The 21,240-nt window shown below is 49.7% G+C and overlaps 1 protein-coding gene across 4 annotated transcripts in view; it reads left to right on the top strand.

The window, feature by feature from the left end:
- HK1 (hexokinase 1) overlaps positions 1-21,240 on the top strand; it is a 72,519-nt gene that overhangs the window by 9,515 nt on the left and 41,764 nt on the right. For 3 of the 4 annotated variants that reach the window (XM_069460903.1, XM_069460905.1, XM_069460902.1), the window contains exon 2: positions 12,081-12,243. In XM_069460903.1, the coding sequence (XP_069317004.1) occupies positions 12,081-12,243 (163 nt within the window). Of the gene's footprint in view, positions 1-12,080; positions 12,244-21,240 lie in introns of those variants that run through there. The other variant, XM_069460906.1, reaches the window with a different exon arrangement.

Here is a 21,240-nt window from a genome sequence, read left to right as displayed (position 1 = left end):
CATTCTAGCTCCGTTTAAAATTAGCCCATTTCCTAATTTCCCTTATCAGACAGAACGCTTGCTACAAAGTCTCACTGAGTGAAGTTGACAGCTCCATTGACTGCTGCTGCTGAAACACTTGCGCAGCACCGGGGGTGGCCGGGGGTGGCCGGGGGTGGCCGGGGGTGGCCGGGGGTGGCCGGGGGTGGCGAGGAAGCTCACTGTGGGCCCTTGTGCTCTAGCCAAGACTCCGTTAAACTTTTCCAGGAATTAAAACACTCCTGTGTGCTTTCACTCGCTCACACTCTCTTCCTGGGTGGATCCGAACCGGGCAGAGCAGGCTTATCAGTCCCCTAAACGTGCCCAGCTCTGTTCAGAGAAAACTCCGACCAGCGGCTTGTCAGACTGTTCTCCCTAAAAGGAGAGAGTGACTGTACCCCTGCGGCAGGGAAAACTGAAACGTGAAGTCGGCAGCCCAGCCCTTTGCAAACAGAAGCTGAGCTGTCCCTGCGGGAAGCAGAAAATGTCGGCTCACGTTCATCTTGAGACATGCTTGATTACAGACGCTGAGACCTTGAGGGCGCCTCACGAGGAAGGGGGCATTCAATGCCTACTAGGTGCCTGTCTTTTCTTTTTCTTAACATGGGTCTCATTTAATGGTTAGGAGTAATAATACGAATTGAAGCCAACGTGGAATGCCTGTCACATTTACTGCCAGGCGCTGTGCTAATGGCATTATGAGCATTAGCTTGTTTCATGCCCATGAAACCCCTATGAGGCTAATGAGACTAGTGCATGTCGCCATCTCCACCTTTGGATGCAGACCCTGAGGCTCCGGAAGTGAACGGTAGAGCCAACGTTCTGACCCATCAAGGCTGATGGCAGAACTCCTGCTTTTATTTATTTTTAAAAATTGAGCTATAATTCACCCACTATGAAACTCACCATTTAGAGCGCACAATTCAGTGGTTTCTAAAACATTCACAAAATTGTGCAGTCATCACCCCTAATTCCGAAGCATTTTCATCACCCCACAGAGAAACTCTATCCTACCCATTAGCAGTTCCTCCCCAGGGCCCCTCCACCCAGCTCCTGGCAACTACTCATCTAGTTTCTTTTCATAGATTTGCTTCTTCTGGACATTTAATATAAGTAGAATCATACAAAGTGTGGCCTTTTGTGTCTGGCTTCTTTCACTTGGCATAATATTTCCAAGGTTCATCCATGCAGTAGCATGTGTCAGTTTTTCATTCCTTTTTATTCCCAAATACTATTCCATTGCATCTATATACCACATTTTGTGTATCAGTTTGTCAGTTAGTGGACATTTGGCTTGTTTCCACTTTTGGGCTGTTCTGAATACTGTTATGAACATCTGTGTATGAAATTTTTGTGTAGACTTATGCTTTCTTATCTCTTGGGTATCTATGTAGGAGTAGAATTCCTGGGAGAGCCCTTGCTTTTTACCACCTTGAGAAAGCTGTTTCCATTTAGAATTGGGGAAACTGAGGCCCCTAGATGGTGAAGTGGCTTGCTGGTGACCACACAGCTGTGAGTGGTGGGGACAGGAGCACTGACGCAGAGGCCCGTGTCCTTTCTACCCCTATACCCAACTCTCTCGTTTTGCAGTTGTGAGAAATAGATCCAAGGAGGGAAAGGCTATGGTGGGGTGGGGATCCTCCAGGTCCCCACTCCCATCTCTTGCTCCTCCCAACACCGGGTCACTTGCTCATGCTTGGGGCCCTTACCCCAGTTGCTCATAGTTGATGAACCCCTCCCACTTGGAAAGGAAATTGGTCCAATAAGATCCTTTATATTGCAATGTTAGGAATTTGCCCTGTTTTTCAAATCTCTCTCTGTACTATTTTCATTTGTATTCCTCCCCCACCCCTGTTTGCATTTAAAAGAAGACCCCCTGGGAGGGCAGTGTTTAACCTGCAAGAACACCCCCCCCCCCCCCCCCCCCCCCCCCCCCCCCCGCTCCCTTGTAAGGCCCACTCCTAGCCTCTGCCTGCCATACTGTACACAACTGTTGATTTCATGGATTGATGACACATAGCATTTGTCTTCACCCAGCCTCATTTCTCTGATGTCTCCCTGTACCTGCCAGGAACCTGTCTGGGTAGATGGGGTGAGCAGAATGGGAGACCCAGGTCATGGTTGTAATAGAGAAATCACCTCACCTTTGCCAAATTCTATTCCATTTACAAAATATTTCTTAGTAAGATTGCTTTAGTTGAATCGATCCAGCAAGCTTGGATGTAGGTATTTCTTCCTCCTGCATCTTACATATGAGGCAGGTGACACCCAGAAAGTGGAATTGATGCCATTTTGGTGGCCAGGAAGCAGTAGGGCTGGGGGGACACACAGGCCTCCGTGACACCAGTGGACAGCTCTCCCTGTGCATGCAGAACCAGAGCCATGTGGTGCGGGGCTTCAGACTCCCAAAGCCATTGATGGGGCTCAGGACATGCTACCCTAAAACATGGCACCTTTGCATCTGAGAAAACAGCAGAGACAGGAAGGTCTCTCTCATCTTTCCCTTACCCTTCTCCCCTGAAGCAGATCATAAAACCCTCATTCGAGAGGTACCCACCCTGTACCCAGAAGAAAGGAGTATCTTTATCTCTGAAGACACAGGGTCACAGAAGAATCTGAACAAGACTTGCTAAGTTCCTCCCAGTTTTATCACCATTAGATCACACCCCCTTTGTCCGGTCATACTTCTCCACGACTACCTACTTCTTCATCAAACCTGGTATTAAGAAAACACATAGATTTACGTGTTTCTTGAATTCTTCATTTACTTCTGAAGGCTCTGGTGTCACGTAAAACTTTTATTGATTTGTATGCTTTTCCCTTGCTAATCTGCCTTGTGTTATAGGGGCCTCAACTATGAACCTAAGATGGGAAGGAAAGGTGCTTCTTTTCCCCTACACCGTGTTCTGCATTGCAGCTGCCTCCCTGTAGAAACCGTCTCCCAAGGCTCCTGCAACGCACAGGTGTCTGGAATGCTACAGCCGTGCTGTAGAACAGTAGCCACCAGCCACATGTGCCTGCTGAGCACTTGAAATGTGGCAAGTCTGATTTGAGATGTGCTGTTGAGTGTAAAATCCACACAGGTTTTCACAAACTTCATGTGACAAAAAGAATATGAAATGGCTCATTTAATAATTTTTTAGCAGTGATTGAATGTTGCAACAATATTTTGGATATATTAGGTTAAGTTGAAAAAATATATACATAATTTTTGAGACAGTCTTGCTCTGTTGCCCTGGGTAGCGTGCAGTGGTTGTTAGCCTAGCTCACAGCAACCTCAAACTCCTGGGCTTAAGTGATCCTCCTGCCTCAGCCTCTGGAATAGCTAGGATGACAGGTGTGTGCTAGCACACCTGGCTAATTTTTCTATTTTTGGTAGAGATGGGGTTTTGTTCTTGCTCAGGCTGGTCTGGAACTCCTGACCTCAAGCAATCTTCCCACCTTGGCCTCCCAGAGTGCTAGGATTACAGGCATGAGCCACCGTGCCCGGCCAATAAAATATATTATTAAAATTAATTTCACCCCTTTTTTAAATGTGGCTACTAGAAAATTTAAAATGTCTCACATTATCTTCCTGTGGGACAGTGCTATGCTAGACAATGAAATTACAGCTCGGAAGTTTGGACCCCAGAGGCACTCTGCCTTTAAAGCTGTGAGTTCCTGTGTGTCCTTGGGCCTCGGTTTCCTCGTCTGTAAGCCTAGGAGGCTGGAATCCATTATCTATCCTTAAAGGACCCCTCCAACTTGAGCAGTGTTGTTTGGTGGCCATCAGGTTCTCTGGGCCTCAGTTTCTTTATCTGTCAGATGGGGTGAGTGGTTGTTGCATTGTTCTCTGCCTGCTTATCAATTTAGGGAGTGGACACCTGGGAAGTGTACAGAACTGAACAAATGCCAGGTATTGTCATTGTTGTTCACCCAGAACACACCTGTAGGCACCTTGAGTAGCCAGGTGGGGGATGGCAGCTTCCTGGATAGCACAGGGCAGGCAGCCAACCAGACCTGGTCCTGGGCGGGAGCCTGGGTACCGTTCTGCCTTTGCCTTGAATTGTGCGTGAGAGCTCATGGGTCAGCTGCATGTCCACGTTCCCTGGCCAAATGGACAGATGAAAGTGCCACCATGGGTTTCTGAAATGCCCCTGTTCTGAGGAATCCAGGGTGCCATGGAGTTTCTGTGTCTGCCCTATATGAGAGCGAGAGGGCAGTATTCATTGTTGCTATTTTACTGATGGAAACACAGAGATGGAAATGACTTGCTCAAGGTCCCGGGAGGCAGGGCCATTGGTCGAGCCTGAGGTTTTTCAATTGCTAGCCCGACCCACTCCCACCACTGCAGCATCTGCCAGCCACGGCATTAGGGTCTGGTTGTCTCACAGTGAAAGTAAACCTGTCTGCATTGAGATCCTGTCTTCCCTGTTTTCGGGAAGTGCTGGGGACACTGGGAGTGGAGGCTGGCCCCTTCCTAAGCCATCGACCAGGAAGCTTAGAATTAAGCCTGTTGTTCCTGCCCCGCCGCATTCCAGGGCTGCTCTGTTTCCCTTGAGGGACCAGGAACCTCCTTTACTTTTAGCTAGTTCGGAGTGACAGCTTTGTTCTCTTCCTGGGCAAGGGCTTGGTCACTCTTACCAGCCAGGAAGCTCCTGTTCATGGGTGGCAAGGTCGCCAGGAGAACCTTGGATATGACCTCAAGGGCGTATGCCAGTCTTCCTAGCAAGAGGAGCCTGGGGAATACGGGAGAGCATCCTGAGTTTGGAGTCATAGCTGGTGCTGCTCTGGTTGCTGGCTGCTTAGGGCATTTTGCTTAACTACATGGTCCCAGGTCTTTCCTGTCAGATGGGGTCAGTAATGCACACCGTGCAGATTGTGCAGATTTGAATCAGGGCAGCTAGAAGTGCCCAGCATGGCCCCATCCACATTCTCGTTCCTACAACCTCAGGCTCCTCAGCAAGAGCAGGGGTCCCGTTTTCCTCCTGATGTGTGGTGAGTAAAGGGTTGTATGAGCAGTCTGTGGTGTTTTGCCTGTGCTCGTTGAAACAGAGCCAGCAGTTGAGAAGCACTGAGAGAGATATATGATCCTGGAGGGACAGGCTGGGAGAGGAAGCACCGAGGAGAGGGCTTCAGTGCCCGAGGGATGCTCTCACACAGGCCGTTCTGAGGAGCCCCGTACTGGACGGGCTCCAGACACCGTCCCTCATGTGCCGCACGGGTGATTCAGCAGTGTCTGGGAAACTTGAATAGGGGAGGGAGAATCCTGATTATCTTTAGGGCCCCTTGTGTCCCTCTGGGCCTCAGCCATGCAGTGGAGTTGTTGTGACGGGAAGGTGAAGGTTAGAAACGCCTGGAACTCCCCGCACCTCGGAGAGAAGCTGAGTGCTGGGGGGAGAAGGGCTGGGCCATTTGGGGAAGAGGAGTCTCCAGGCCTTATCTGAGTCCTCCCCAGGCTAGGCGTCACTGGAGGCCTCCTGCCCAGCAGAGGAGCCACCCAGCCCAGCCACGGAGCCACCACGTGGCACCTCTGAGGGCTGCGGGCACACAAAGGGCCCTGAAGGCATGGCCCCTGCACCCCTGACAGTCACCATCTAGCTGGTGCAGACCATGTGCGGGTCCCTGCAGCACCTGGGAAAGACACACCACGACGTGTCACCTGTGCAAGTTGACTCCTACGTAGGGAGCACCTGAGACCGAGGGGATGCTGAGGAGAGGAGTGGACAGTGTGGGGCGGGGCGGATCATGGCATGTGCTCTGGAGAAGGTGAGTAGGGAGGGGGCCTTGGGAGGAAGAAAGAGCAGGGGCCGAGAGGCCAAGAAAACCTGGTGGTGCTGTGAGGAAGGGCCTCTGGGGGTGTTGAGCTACTGTCAGGGCCCCAGGTGGCCTGAGGGTGCTGGGAGCTGGTGTTTGCTCTAGGGACCCCACCAGGTCAAAGATGTCTTCCCTTGTGGCCAACTTCCTCCCTGCTCGAGGGTGCCAGGAGCTGACTGCTGAGATTGGCACAGAAACTAGGTTTCCCTGGCTGTCACCAGCAGCACTGAGGTGGGGCTGGGCTGCCACAGCAGGCAGGAAGAGGAGTTGGGAGGTGCTGGGCTGGCACAGACCACAGTGGCGCGTCTGGTTGGGCCAGGGCCTTCCGCTTGCCATGGCTGTGAACTTCCTTCCCAGGACTGTGTGAAAGAGGAAGGAGTAGAGCAGACAGCTTGGAGTGGGGACCAGGCCTCCTAGAAGTCACACTGGCGTGGCGTGCTTTCTGCAAGGCAGAGGAGCCCTGCTGCTCTGGGGTGCCGGAGCTGTGCAGAACACCCCCATGTCTCCCTCTCCAGGAAGCCTCTGGCCTGGGCTGCCCCTGGGCTGAGAGGAGGGGCACGGGACCAGGCATTGGGAGCTTGGGGTCCACCCCAGTGCTCTCTCCAACCAGCGGGTCACCTTGGTCAGTAGAGGGACCTCCCTGGCCTCTGATTTTTCCTCAGGGTGTTGGAAGTGATGATACCTGCCCTGTCTCTGCAGAGAGGGGATGTGTAAGGACCAGTGGGCGAAAGTGCCGGGCAGAGTAGAGAGGCCTTTATAGATCAAAGTCCTATGAACACACCCGCATGACAGATGGAAAGACCCAGATGCCCACAGGATGACAAAGCCAGAAGTCAAATGCAGGTGTCTACATTACCCTGGCTGTGCCCTGTCTTAGATCCAGGCAGGATCCCGAGGAAATCTTAAGTATGGCTCTGTGAGTTCCAGCCTTAGAGGCAGTGTCCAGAGGAAATAGGAGGGTGGAGTTAAGGTTTCAAAGGAGAAAGCATGTATTATATAATTCCATTTTTGTAAAACAAAATAAAAACCCCAATCTCTACATGTGCAAGTGCTTGTTTAGGTAGGAAAACAATCCTAGAACGTAAAGCAGGGATATTTCTGGGGAGACTGGGGGAAGAACGCATACTTTTTACTTTTATGCATTTATGTGATATTTGAATATTTTTTACAATAAGTATATGTTACTGTTATTAAAAAAAATAAAACAGTGCGAATGCTTCAGAGGAATTTTGCTGAAATCTTCCATTTGCCATGTTTTCAGGCATATTGCAGCCGAACGTTACTTTTCTCTTCTACAGAATGGACCAGTGGCATTTTTAGTAGATGCATTTTTTAGGTATTTAGGTGAAAGGAGTTGGGGACACATGATTATGTCACTTAGGCAGGGATGGGAGGGAAGGAAATGATACTGGACGCTTGCTTGCTATTAAGTGGGATTTGAAGCCCGCTCTCTTTGTCCACAGCCCCGTGTTCTTCCCAGCATGTGAGAAAGAGTGGAAATGCTTACGGAGAATCCCCAGATGAGAGGGTTATAAGACATAGAATCTGGACCCAGCTGCCACTTAATAAACCATGGCCTTGCATGAGTCATGGGTCTCAGTTTCCTCCCCTAGAAAATGGAGATAATGATGTCCTTCCTGCCTGCCTCACCGGGGTGTAGTCGCAGAAGAAGAAAGGGAACTCACGTTAAAGCACCTGCTTCATGCCTGGCGCCTGGCAGCCGCGAGCTCATTTTATCTCTTTCTGCAAAGTTCAAATGGGATAATGTATGTGAAAGTCCCGTGTGTGAACAGCAAAGCCTTCTGCAAATGTGAGCTGTTATTAATAATATTGATAAGCACGCAGGACCTATTCTCTGAGTCAGTCTCCTTAGGAAAGGGAAGTGAATCTGATGTTGAAATCTCTGCCCAGCCCTTGAGCCGACATCCTTCTTAACCCTTCTCGCCTCCCATTTCCTTTGCAAGTGAACAGTGTCTCACGTGGACAGTTCGTTTTAAAGGCCTGTATCAGCAGCTTCAGTCACACCTGTTGCCCTGCCTCAGTCTCAATCCTCACTGGAGAGTGCGAGAAAAGGAATGAAATTTTCCGTGGCTGTGTCCCCTTCCACCTGGGGTGAAAGTGCCTGGGTTGGTTACCAGTGGTTACTGGCGCCTGCTGCCACGAATGGCCTGCTCACTTGGGCATGTCCAGTCTTGAATTTGCTTTTTGTGCGTGTTGTGTTTGGAGCAGGGGGTGGGGCTGGGGTCGGGGCATGGAAAGAAAGGTTTGTGAGTTTACCCAGTGCCAGGCCACTGGGTTCCTTCCTCAGCTGGAGGGCTCTGGGCCAGGGGGGCTTGGCGAGGCTGTGTTCCCTCGGCTGATGACATCCTCCTGCCTCCGCTGGGGTCCAGCTTTGGGAGCTGCTGAGAGCATCATGGCCGCCTTGGTCCACCAGAAGGACAGTCAAGGACGAGTATTTGGATAGTATTTTGAGCAAGTGTGCTTGCCCTGTGCTGCCAATGTGGCTTCCACCCCTACGGGAGGGGGGCTACTCCCTCCCAGCCTTGATGGACAGAGGCCCTGGAGGCTGGATGGGCTTCCTCTTCTGTCTCAGGCAAGAGTCTGCAGGACCCTGCTTGGCTGTGGTGTCTGGTGTCCTGGTGTCTGGGCCTTGGCCCCTCCCCAGTTCCCTCCCAGCCTGACCTGAGTCCCACATACTTGTGTCAGGCACCAAGTTCGAGAGGGAGCATTTCAGGGCCCGTTGGTTCCTATTATGGCTCCTCTGGGCCTCCGTCTGTCTCATGACAGACATTCCAAAGGCCGAGGCTTGCAGTAGAAGAAGATAAGCTGTGCTGTGCCCTCCCCCATCACCAAAATGTAGGGTGGGGAAGGGATTCTTTGAGACCAACGTTTGGCCAGAGCAATAGAGCAATGGTGGTTTGGAGGCAGCATCTTAAGAGAAGGGAGCAGTGTGTGTGTGTGTGTGTGTGTGTGTGTGTGTGCAGAGAGGGAGGGGAAGAGGGTGAGGAACAGACCTGGAGATGCTCTGGAGAGGACAGACAGACACAGAAAAGTTGAAAGGGCCACAGGCTTCAGCCAAATCCCCGAAGACCAAGAGTTGGCCTTTCTTACCGGGTGTCTTGCAGAGATCTGGAGCAAATGAGCAGGAGCGACTTCCTTCCCCAGTGCCCTTCCTCCCTCTCTCCCTCTAACCTCCACCGCCCATTCTCAGCCTCTCTTTCCTGGTAGATGGGGTAGCCCAGCTGGGTGCCAGGCAGGGCCGGTCTGAAGGAGCTCAGTGAGGTGCTGGGTGCTCTGGGCCCCTGGAAGTTTTCTGCAGGTGTCTCTTGACATGTGCTTTTCTCTGTCTCCGCAGTCCTTAGGGTGTGCGTCTGCTGAGTCCTGCACCAGGTGCCAGCCTGGCTGGGGAGTGTGGTGGGTATAGGGAGGTGACTTCTCCCCTGGCCAGTCCAGCCCCGGGCCCAGGATGTACACTGTGTCAATGGCCCCTCCTGACCTACTGAGGCACAGTGGAGAGAGGGGGTTTCTTTTGCTCGTCCTCACTCACACAGGTCCAGGAGGCCCCAGTTTTGGTTCCAGTCGTGCCGTATTTGCACCCTGCTTTTGGCCCCAGTGTCTGTGTCTCTTCCCAGAGGGGCTGGAACGAGAGGAGGAAAGCGCCCCCTCCATAGCAGCTTGGGGGGCAGGTGTCTTCTACATCCCCAACTTACTTTTCCATTTGAGCTTCTAGGCTCTATTTGGGTTTGGCTCGGCTGTCTAAAGTTAGGATTCTTGTATCAGAGCTGCACCTTGAGTTAGGAGGCAGGATGGCTGTGGAGCTATACAGAGCTCTGCCTTTTCTAGAAGCTTCTCCTGTCCAGCTGGAAAACCTTAACGGCTCTACTTGGGTCTGCCCTCCATGGAGTAGGGGGACCAGCCCACCCCAAGGGATGGGGATGATTGTACGGAGGAACCTTAGACTTGACTTAGACCTCACTTCCCTGGCTGTGGGCTTTGCGCTAACCAGCCTCAGTGTCTGCATCTGTAGAATGGGTATTAAGAACATCCCCCTGACAGTTTCAAAAGTTGAATGACATGCTGGATGTGAAAGCACTTGATAGACCATGAACCACAATACGAAGTATTCCGGCACCCGGCATTATTTGAATTCCTCCTTTGTACAAGGCAACGGAGTGAGTTCCAAAGGTCTATTCAACACGTCTCCTTTCCCTGGGCAACTCACCCAGTGTCAGAGATGGACGTGTTGATAAACAGGTGATCATGATGTAGTGTGAGGACGCGGGAGAAGCTACATGGCTGGTGCTGCGCGGTCTTGTGCCTGCTTCCCCACTCTCCACCCGGCAGACAGCTTGGTCTTTGAGAAACACAAATGTCACCATCATTGTATTCCCATTAAAGCCTTCCCAAGGCTCTCCCATGCTTTGAGATCCAGCCTAGATTTGTTCACGTGGCTTTCAGGCCCTGCGTGGTTTAGCCTGTGTGATTGTCCATGAAGCAGGAGACAGGCAGGGCCTGCGGGGAGCACGAGGCATGGGGACCAGAGCTAGAAGGCTGCCCGGGACCAAAATATGCAGAAATGACCTAGGACTGAGGACTCTGTGTCCTTGAGTCAGGACGTTTCCCGCCACCTTGAAACGTGGGCACGAGATGCCATTCTCAGAAGCAAATCAGTGTGCAGATCTTTTCAGCCTTGTCGGGTCATAAATCCGTCTCTTGATCCGCCGGGAGCCTTCTGTGTGCAAGGCTCCATGCAGAGCACTGGGGAGGTCGAGGTGACAAGTACAGAAAGCTGGGATCCAGGCCAGGCCCGTGCCAGGGGGTCAGTGCTGAGGGGAGGAGATTATATCTAGCCTGAGGGACTGGGACATCATTAGGAGGAAGTGACATTTGATCTGAACCTAGACAGTTAGGTGAGATTTAGATAGCTGCAAAGAAAAGGAAGGGTATTTCGGGTAGAGGTGATAGCAGAGGCACGAAAGCCCAGGGCACCTACCAGGAGCGGTAGGATGGTGTGGCCAGAGTTTCAGAGCGTGCGGAGCCACACCTGCGGGGTGCAGGTGCCTCGGTGGTGGGAGGCATTGCCAGGCGCTGAGCAGGGGAGTGCATTGCCTAGTCCTGTGCTTTGGGAGGCCAGTGTGGCAGTGGTGTAGAAGATGGGTTGGAAGGGAGAGAGAGTGGAGATGGAAAACTGCCACAGTGGACGAGGCATCAGCCATCCAGGCACGTGGTCACCAGGGCTCCCTTAACTGAGGAGCGGCAGAAAGCGGTGGACTCCACAAGGACAGCACCCTGAGGACAGGTGTCTGGCCCCATGCCTGGCACAGAGTAGGTGCTCAGTAAATACTTTTTGAGAGAATAAATAGGAAGATACCATGAAGGAAGAACAACCATTGACAGCCGGTGACAAAGGAGGCCTGGGAAGCTTGCGGAGAGTGGGGAACCCAGGAAGAGGAGCAGGTTGGGTCCGTTCTGGTGGAGAGTGGGAGTGGTCTGATTGGAAGTGTGGGCGCAGGAGCCCAGGGGGCCATCTCCAGACATTCTGAGACTGGGGTTAAGGTCTCGGTGCTCTGGACCTGCTGCCCCTTGTTCTGGGAAGGGCTCTAGCCCTTGGGCCACCATTTCTACCTTCCTAGAAGTCACGTCTAAGGAAACCTCCCAGCACCACTGTCTCATGTTAACAAGAATAGCAGGTGTTTATTGAGCACTTGCTGTGTTCTAAGTGCTTCTCCATGTCATCTGATTTTACAGTGTCCTATAAGTTAGGTCCCAGTTATCATCTCAGTTTTTCAGTTGAGGAAACTGAAATTTCACACAGCTGTTAAGCCTCGGGGCTGGAGTTGTTAGCCTCTGTGGCACTGCCATGCAAGTGGGGATGAGCCAGCCACCTGTCACACAGGGAAGGAGGCTGAGCTGTTCCTAGGAGACTGGGGAAACTTGCCTCCACTACGTGCTTGGGGACTGAAGAGCAGCTTCCGTGGAATATTCAAAGGTTGGAAAAGACCTTGGAGGTGTCTGGCTCTTTACAGGCGAGGAGCTAGGGCTCAGAGCATTGCAAGCCTGCTCTGGGTGACATGGTCGATGGCAGTTGAATGACCTTCCACTGTGCGATGTGCCAGCACGGTGTTCCCTGCCTGCGGGAGCTGGTTGTCTCGGGCAGGCGGTGCCTCACTTGCCCTGTCCCCTCCCCCCTCCCCCAGCCAGACGTAAGCCAATGTGACCCTCCTTGGCCTCAGCCTCACTCTCCTTCCTTCTTCTCCCTCCCGCAGATTGACAAGTATCTCTATGCCATGCGGCTCTCTGATGAAACGCTGATGGACATCATGAGTCGCTTCAAGCAGGAGATGAAGAATGGCCTCTCCCGGGATTTTAATCCAACAGCCACAATCAAGATGTTGCCAACATTTGTAAGGTCCATTCCCGATGGTTCTGGTAAGTCATCTGGAGATTGAGCTCTGAGGCCTGAATGTTCTGTGAAATCATCCTTCTGACATTCATTTGTTCTCCCATCCATCCATCCATCCATCCAACATATTTCTAAGCATCTACCACGTGCCAGGCACTGTGGATGCCATGGTTGGGCAGGGCCAACCTGTTCTCCTTAACCTGATGGGCTTGTGATACTTCAGGAAGTATGGTGTTTATAGGTCTTGCACATGCTGTGTGGGTTGCTTTTATGTGTCCAGAACATGAAGAGCTCCAGAACAAATGAAGGGTTTGTTTTAAAAGAATCTCTCCATCAGGGCACCAAGGCCTCCCTTCACTACCCCAGATAAGTAGCCATCCTACTGGCCAGGAGGGTCTCGGACTCAGCGGGGAGATTCCAGTCCCTATTTGAACAAATTGCCTAGATGCTGAATCAAGGTGGCTTCCAAAGCAGAGAAATAGAGGAAGTAGAATTGAAAAAAAAAAATCATCCTCTCACTTTGCAACCCTGTGGCTTTATGCCCTGCAGCGGGGAGTTGGGGGCTCCCCGAGGATTGTCTGTACCCCATCCCCAGTGGGGTGGCATCAGCCCCCACACTTGGCAGAGTGGAGGCCGGGAGGTGCAGCCTGGCCTGCTCCGTGGAAGCCCCTCTGCTGGGCTGACCCGCAGTTACTAGTTTGTGGAGGTGGGCGCTGTGCCCATCCCATCTTGCCACGCTCCCCGGAATCCCCCTGTGAGCCTAAGTCTGTGCTATAGGGTGGGGCTCACCTGCTACCTGGGGGAGATGATGAGGAAGCCGTGTTCTCCTAGGGTTGTGCGTACACGCCCTGTGAGTGCGGCCTCCCGTGCTCCTGCTGTTTCTGCCCTGCTCTGGCAGCTCTTGTTTAAAGCAGTGTTGGGGGGGGGGTATCTTGTGTGCAGCCTATAAAATGGGTGCCAGGAACACTGGGGCCGTTACAGCTGACAATCTTAAAACTGGGCAAGTGCACGGCTTGTGGGAACAGACGGGCTTCAGCAGGAAGCCGCTGGCCTCAGAAGTCCTGAATGAGATTCCAGCAACGATGACGGGCATGTACTGTTTACTCTGTGGCCATGGGTGGGGTTTACTGCATGCACACACATTGGCATTTATGTCTCCCATGTTTCTTTGGCTATTTAAAAACCTACTCTACCTCCAGCCTTTTTTTTTTTTTTTAGGTGTTGGTTACTACCAATGTAACTTTTTTTTTTTTTTAAGTAATGGGGTCTCACTCTGTTGCCCAGGCCTGAGTGTAGTGGCTATTCACAGATGTCATCATAGCGCACTGTAATCTCGAACTCCTGGGCTCAAGCTATCCTGCCTCAGCCTCCCGAGCAGCTGGGACTGCAGGCGGTTTAGCTTTTTAAGAACTACTGAAGAGATAGATGCTGGCCATCAGAATGACTGGACTGTGGTGTGCCCTGGGTGTGTTTTCATGTCTCTGGCTGGGAAAGAGAGACTTTTATAGTTCACTCCTGCTTTTCCTCAGCCCTGGATGTCAATGTCACCCGCATCTAGGAGCCCTGGAGCCCTTCCAGGGTTAGCAGAGTTCTGTAGCAGAGGCTTGGCTGCCTGCTCCCAGCTGAGAGAAGAGGAAGGGGAGGGGAGGTGGCTGTGGGCTGCCCCCAGGAGAGCACCTTTGGTTTTGCTTGGGAGAGCTCAGAACAGTAGCTGATCCACCAGGCACCTGACCCTGTGTGACTGGCTAAGGGCAGACATAAAGGAGGGGGGAGGAGGAGCTGCTTCCTCTCCTCCTGAACCCTGCTTCAAGCCAGCTCAGTGTCTGTGTCCCAGGGCCCTGTGTCAGCAGGGGGCACTCTCCCTCACTTTTTGCACAAATCATTTCCAGGATGGAGGGTCTCAAGGTGTGATCCAAGTACAGTAGTAATCTAGCCATTTGCTGCATTAGCTATTCCTCAAAACAAAGCCCAGAACTCATGTATTTTCCAGCCTCCTCTTATAGATTCATAACAGACACCAACATACTAAAGGCCCTGAACAGTCCTGCAGGAAAGAAAGCGGTTTAACTTGACTTAACTGCCTTTCCCTAAACCTGTCTGATCTTTTTCCTCAACATGTTACAGTATTTCATCTATTTTGAGAACTCATTCTTTTTATATTTGAGTACCTCTGAAGTCAGTGATGTATTGGACAGTAATCACATTTTAAAATTAATATTGGCAACGTTTTTTCTTTCTCAGTGTTACATAAAATAATAATGTGTCTTCCAGTCAATGGTGGTTTTTTTTCTTTTTGAGACAGAGTCTCGCTCTGTCGCCCTGGCTAGAGTGCAGTGGTATCATCATAGCTCACTGCAACCTCCAACTCCTGGGCTCAAGTGATCCTCCTGCCTCAGCCTCCCTAGTAGCTGGGACTACAGGTGTGTACCACCACACCCAGCTATTTTTCTTCTATTTTTAGTAAAGATGGGGTCTCTCACTCTTGTTCAGGCTGGTCTCCAACTCTTGGCCTCAAGCAATCCTCCTGCCTCAGCCTCTCAGAGTGCTAGGGTTGCAGGCGTGAGCCACCATGTTGGGCCTCAGTGTGTCTTAAATGCAGTGACATATGTGGCAGTACGCTCATGTTGGGAAACACTGTTGTGGAATTTGTGGAATTGGCACCAGTAGCCTGGGCCCCATGTCTCCTTTGAGTCTCTCCTCTAGTGCTGATAGGGCCAAATGTTTTGGACCTCTCCAGAGCACAGACTGGTGTTGAACAGAAGGAGGAGGCGGAAGAGGAGGAAGAGAAGGAAGAGGAGGAGGGGGAGGAGGAAAGACCAAAGCCCTGCACCATGAGGGCCCTCCCTGGGTCTGTCTGCCTGCACTCAGGCTCCTTCCCCGCCTTCTACCCTGTATTAATGTCTAGGGCTGCTGTAGCAAAATACTACAAACAGGGTGGCGTTAAATAACAGATATGTGTTTTGGAAGCTAGAAGGCCAAAAACCAAGATGTCACCAGGGCCATGCTCCCTCTGAGACCCTTGGTAGAATCCTTCCTTGTCCCTTCCAACTTCTCGTGGTGGCCGACAATCCTTGGCGTTCCTTGGCCTGCAGCTGCATCATTCCAGTCTCTGCCCCTGTCGTCACATGGCCTTCTCCTTGTGTTTCTCTGTGTTCTCATGGGGTGTTCCTCTAGGGATACCTACTGGTCATATTGGATTAGGGCTCACACCAATGACCTCGTCTTAACTTGATTATGTCTGCAAAGACCATATTTCTAAATAAGGTCAATTCACAGGTACCAGGGGGTAGGACTTCAATGTATCTTTTTAGGGAACACAGTGTAACCCATAATGACTCTGGGCTCCTTTTTGATCTAAGAACTAGGAGCTCTCCTGGAGTAGTCAGAATTTGGGTCTCCTTAATAGTAAATCCATGGTGCTGTTCCCTTTTTGAAATGTTAATCACTGCTTCCACTGTAGTAATTAGTCCGGGACAGAATTAGTGGTAATCCCAAACCACGGAAGGATAAATTGAAACCATGGTGGAGAAATGCCAGTGCCCGTTATGTGGTGATGTGATTTCCCAGGCAAAGGAGAAAAAGCCTTTGCTTTCTCGCTGACTTTGACTCTGGTGGACTGGACTCAGAAACATTTCTGAAAACATATCTGATACAAACCAGATCATTTTTTATTAGTTTTTTTCCTCTTTGGATTTTTTTTTTTTTAGTTGCTCTTCAGTAATCTATACATCGATTTAAAAAAAAAAACTAAATCTTTTTTAAAGTAGTAAACGTATGAATAATAAAGAAGGAAAATATTGAAGTCTTTTAATACTGGTGACTTGGCCAAATAGAATTCCCTCTTCAAAGCTACCGTAGGGGCCAAGGGAAAACTTCTCCTTTGCCCTCTGAAGTTTTGGTGAAAAATCCACTCACAAAAGGCAGATTTATAGGACAAAAGGCATATAGATTTATTAGGTCATTTATGAAATGTCCAATTTTGAATCAAAAGTTCAGTTTATTATATCTCAAACAAGAATCAGTACAATCAATCAAAGTATGTGCCTAAACTATCAACAACAGTTTTACTATCTTAACTGGCTTGTTCATGCCAGCAGCGAAGAAGCCTGGAGAGCGAGCGGCGATGATATTATGAAAGGTGTTTTCCACAGCTTGTTGAGAATTGAATATTTCCTTTGTAAGAAGTGGTCCAAAGCCTGGAAGAAGTGGTAGTCAGTTGGTGCAAGATCTGGTGCATACGGTGGGTGAGAGAGAGTTTCCAAGTCCAGCTTCTGTAGTTCGAACAGCATTGTTTTTTGCGACATGCAGTCTTACAAGAGGATCGGCCTGTCTCTACTGACCAATCTCAGCTGCGTAATCACAAGCAATCCCCATCATTTCATCCAATTGAGTGCGGTAGACATTCGCTGTAATCGATTGACCAAGTTTCATGAAGCTGTAGTGGAGAATACCAGCACTCGACCACCAAATAGACACCATTAGCTTTGTCTGATGAATATTTGGTTTTGGACTGTGTTTTGGCACTTCATCTTTATCCAGCCATTGTGCCGAATGCTTGCAATTGTCAAAGAATCCATTTTTCATCGCATGTAACAATATGTTATGGTGTAGAAATGGCTTGCCTTTATGTCGTGACAGCAAAGAAAGGCAAGCTTCGAGATGATTTCTCTTCTGACGCATATTTAATTCTTGCAGTACCCAGCTTCTTTACCTTGCCCATTTGTTTCAAATGGTCCAATATTGTTGGAATAGTAATGTCAAACCTTGCTGCTCATTCACATGTAGGTTGAGATGGATTTGCTTCCAGTATAGCTTTCAGCTCATCACTGTCCACCTTGGTCTCAAGGTCACCAACGTGGCTCATTTTCAGGATTAACATCACCAGGATGGAACTTCTCAAACCACGAACATACTGTGCATTCATTAGCCAAATCCTTCCCAAACACTTTGTTGATATTTCAAGCTGTCTGCGCTGTGATGGTTCCATGATGGAACTCATATTCAAAAATAACACAAATTTTTGACTTATCTATGGTTTCATAAAAATTGCTCTAAAAAAAATTTGAGCGATAACCACAAGCCAAAATGAGTGTTTGAAAGAAGGAGGATGTATCTTCACAATTAAAAAAAAAAAAAAAAAGAAGTGTCAAAGTGAAATGTCAGAGATATCAATTGTCACATTTAGTACTTAAGGAAATTGGACATTCCATACTTAGTAATCTGATATTAACATGTACGGGGGAGAATCACAGAGTGATTACCCAGACATCCCAGTGGGGCCCAGAGGGATACAGCCTATTTTCAGAGGGGCGGGGCGGGGGGGAGGTGGGGAATGTAGGTAATTCTGTTGGGGGGCAATAAATGGTTACTGGGGAGAGTGAAAGGAAGGTCAACAGAGATTAATTTGCCAGTGGTTCTCTTTGGAAATTGAATGAAGCTGAGAGACAGACATTATCTTGTAGTGGTTATATAGATAATGAGAAACAATTGTTCTCCCTGGAGGTCTGTGTGGTCTTTATATAGATAAGGGAAAAGTATCTTCCAGCATCTATTACTCTTTAAGGGGCCTTTAATTCAAAGTACTCATTATACCAGGAAGACTTATCTTGGGGTGAAATAGTTTGGTTTGCTTCAGCACCCAGTCTCTTGGGAATAGCTGTCTCTGTGTCTGGCCCCCCTCAGTTGGGAAGCCTCCCCTTTTTTCTCATTTTCTTATTTATTTTGAAGGATATCATAAGTACCAATTAGATTGTAAGCTTTTTAAGGATAGTGTTGGCTATTTCATTGTTCTTAGCATAGTCTTTACCCAAAAGAGAGGTTTTTACCCAAAGGAGAAGCAAAAAAAAAAAAAAATATATATATATACATATATATATATATATATATATATATTTGCTAGAGCTTGAATGTACCATAATCTTTGTTCACGCAAAGCAGAACGAGTCACAGTGTGGTCACAGTTATTTTAGGGCCCTAAACAGACATAGTACTGCTTTCCAGCCAAAGGAAGGAAAATATTTCCTTTCTCTTCCTGAGGCATTTGGGCTGTTTCAGTTTTCTTATCTGGGAAGACTGTTGGACTATCTGGAAAGTTCTTTCCATCTGTGGAATCTCCTGAATGTCTGGTGTTCTAGTTGGGTTTTTGACAGAGATGTTGTGTTCTCATCAGGTAGCTATCTGGCTTGCATGCCGGAGGGCATGCCTTTATAGCGCACGCACGGAGTTCACTCATGAAGCTGGACTGAGGCAGGCATTTCATGCGGGCAGAGTGTTTATTTGCCTTGTATTCCAGCACAGCCCCGGACTCGAGAGACATCTGGCCTGTGTTTGTTTTCCATTATTTGCTAGTAATGATGACTGTCATTAGAAAGTGGAGGGTTGCTAGGGGCCCTTCAGATGTTTTGTTTAATGAGCCTTGTCTTGAAGAGTGGTTCTCCTGGCTTCAGTGGAAATGGGAGTTGTGGGAAGAAGCTGCAAGTAAAAGGCAGGCAGGAAGGAAGGTTTGAAACCAGAGATTTGAAGAGGAAGCTGGAAGGAAGCCCACTGCTGCAGAAAGAGGCTGAACCTGAAGTTAAAGGAAAAATAAAGTAAAAATCGAGAACCCTGGATAAATCTCCAGCTCTGGCATTTATTATCTGTGTGATCTTGGAGAAGTCACCAAGCTTCTCTGAGCCTCCATTTCCTCATTTGTCAAATGGACATGATAGTCCCCACCCTGCCTGCTACACAAGGCTGTCACCAGGATCAAATGAGAGGGCTTTGGAAACTGCACGCTGCTGAAAGAGACACAGTGGGCCATCTTCATTATCATCATCGTCACTATAATTTAATAACTGACTTTGTAAGAATTCTTTGGGAAGGCCTTTCCTAACCAGTGTGACCAGTCAAAGGACCCCACCCATCAGGCCTAAATGTGTAATCCCAGTCCCTGGAGGAAGGATCCAGGGTTTTCAGAACTCACTGGCATCTCCGTGATGCTCCAGGGGAAGGAGGCAGAGTGCAAAGGGGCTCTGTCTCACGCCCATCCTGGCACCCCACCGCTGACTTAGCCATACGGAGTGTGGCTGAGCCACAGACTGCAGCTCTGGTCCCTGTGCCTTGGGGTGACTGACACCACAGCTGTGAACTGGGGAGCTGACCTGAGATGAAAGGGGATGATCACAGATTCCTTTTATTATGGAGGGCAAGTAGGTGTTTGGGGGATCCATGCCCTAATAAAGATTATTGAACTTGGGAGCCTTCCGTTGTAGCCAAAAGAAATCTGAACTGAAATTTGTCTAAGGAAAAAAGGGGAGGCCAGGCACTGTGGCTCATGCCTGTAATCCTAGCACTCTGGGAGGCCGAGGCGGGCGGATCATTTGAGCTCAGGAGTTCGAGACCAGCCTGAGCAAGAGCAAGACCCCGTCTCTACTAAAAATAGAAAGAAATTATATGGACAGCTAAAAATATATATAGAAAAATTAGCTGGGCATGGTGGCGCATGCCTGTAGTCCTAGCTACTCAGGAGGCTGAGGCAGGAGGATCGCTTGAGCCCAGGAGTTTGAGGTTGCTGTGAGCTAGGCTGACGCCACGGCACTCTAGCCCAGGCAACAGAGTGAGACTCTGTCTCAAAATAAAATAAAATAAATAAATAAATAAATGGGGAAATTTGACATTCCTATAACTGAGAAGTCCAATTGTGAGTTGGCTTCTGTATCCAGGGGCTTATCTTTCTTTTACTTGTTCAGTCAGCCCACCTTTCCTTTGTGTTGGCTTCATGCCTAGGCCACCGCTCTGCTGCAGTGGCTGAGGCAGCCCCTGCAGCCCAGACTGACATCTCAGCTCAGAGCTGGGCTCCCAGTGCAGAGCAAGCCTTGCTCCCGCAGGACCAGGGATGGGCTTGGTGAGGGCCGTAATTGGCTGATTTGGGTCACGTGCCCATCCTGACTCTATCATGGTGGTCAAGATGGCTGACTCCGATGCACTTGGATCACGGGCCTGGATCACACACTGCTTCCCCTGGAGCTGGAGCAGGGGCTCAGCCCCACCTCCAACCTCATGGGTCAAAAATAGGAGGGTGGTTATCTAAAGAGGTGCTAGACTTCTGACAAAGCTAATAAAAATCTTGTTGCCCTTACCGTCATGCCTTGGTGTCCTTTGCCTGGCAGAGGATAAGACCAGAGAGACCACGCATTTGACCCAGGCATTTCCTATCTAGCTGGCAGCAAACATTTACTGATTGCCTGCTGTCTGCAGGACTCAGTCCTTGGGGGAGGGAGGTAAGCCTGCTAAATTTTCTTTGCCTTCAAGTTGCTTATCACCCAACTGAGGAAGATAAGATGTATACACATAAAAAATAATGAGCATCACAGTATTTGCCAAGTATGAGGGAAGGGAGGGGTCACCCTGGTCTTGCCATGGGTGTGACTGTGAGTGAATCATTCAGCTAGTTTGGTTGAAGCTTCCTTATCCATAAACTGAGAAGGTGAGTTAATATTTGTGCAATGTTTCCTAAGCCGCAAATGTGATTTTTGGAAGAGGAAGAACTGCTATGTCTTTTAGCAACCACAAAGCACACCTTCAAAGGGAACCAGGGTCACTGCTCAGGGAAGGATCAGGAGCTTAGCAAGTCCCCTTGCGACCACCTCAGGGGCTATTTGTAAAGATTCTCCTTAGATAAATCAACCACCACTTGGCAGGTGTGTCAAGTGTCCAGTATTTAGTTTTGTCCTGGCATCTCATGGCCACCCTTTCTTCTCTGACACTGACTCCTGGGGACCCTGTTGATCTGTGCCTGTTAAAGCAGGGAGCAGTGGAGACCTGGAGTGGGCAGACTACAGCAGGAGGCTGGGAGGGGGCGGGGTCTTTGTGGAGTGAGGAATTATGGGCAGCTTTGTGTACCCTAAGACCAGGCTCCTCCCAGATCTACAGGCAGCAGAGGTCCTTTCTCAGTTACCCTGCTAGACATACTTCAGGTCCCAGTCCTCTTAGGTGAGGAGCTGAAAGCTCTTACCTGCTCTGTGTGGACGCCAGCACTACCCAAG

This window comes from Eulemur rufifrons, chromosome 28, assembly GCF_041146395.1.
Source record: "Eulemur rufifrons isolate Redbay chromosome 28, OSU_ERuf_1, whole genome shotgun sequence".
NCBI classification, from domain to species: domain Eukaryota; kingdom Metazoa; phylum Chordata; class Mammalia; order Primates; family Lemuridae; genus Eulemur; species Eulemur rufifrons.
Note: the sequence above shows the minus strand (reverse complement) of the source record. Positions and strands in the feature narration are given on the sequence as shown.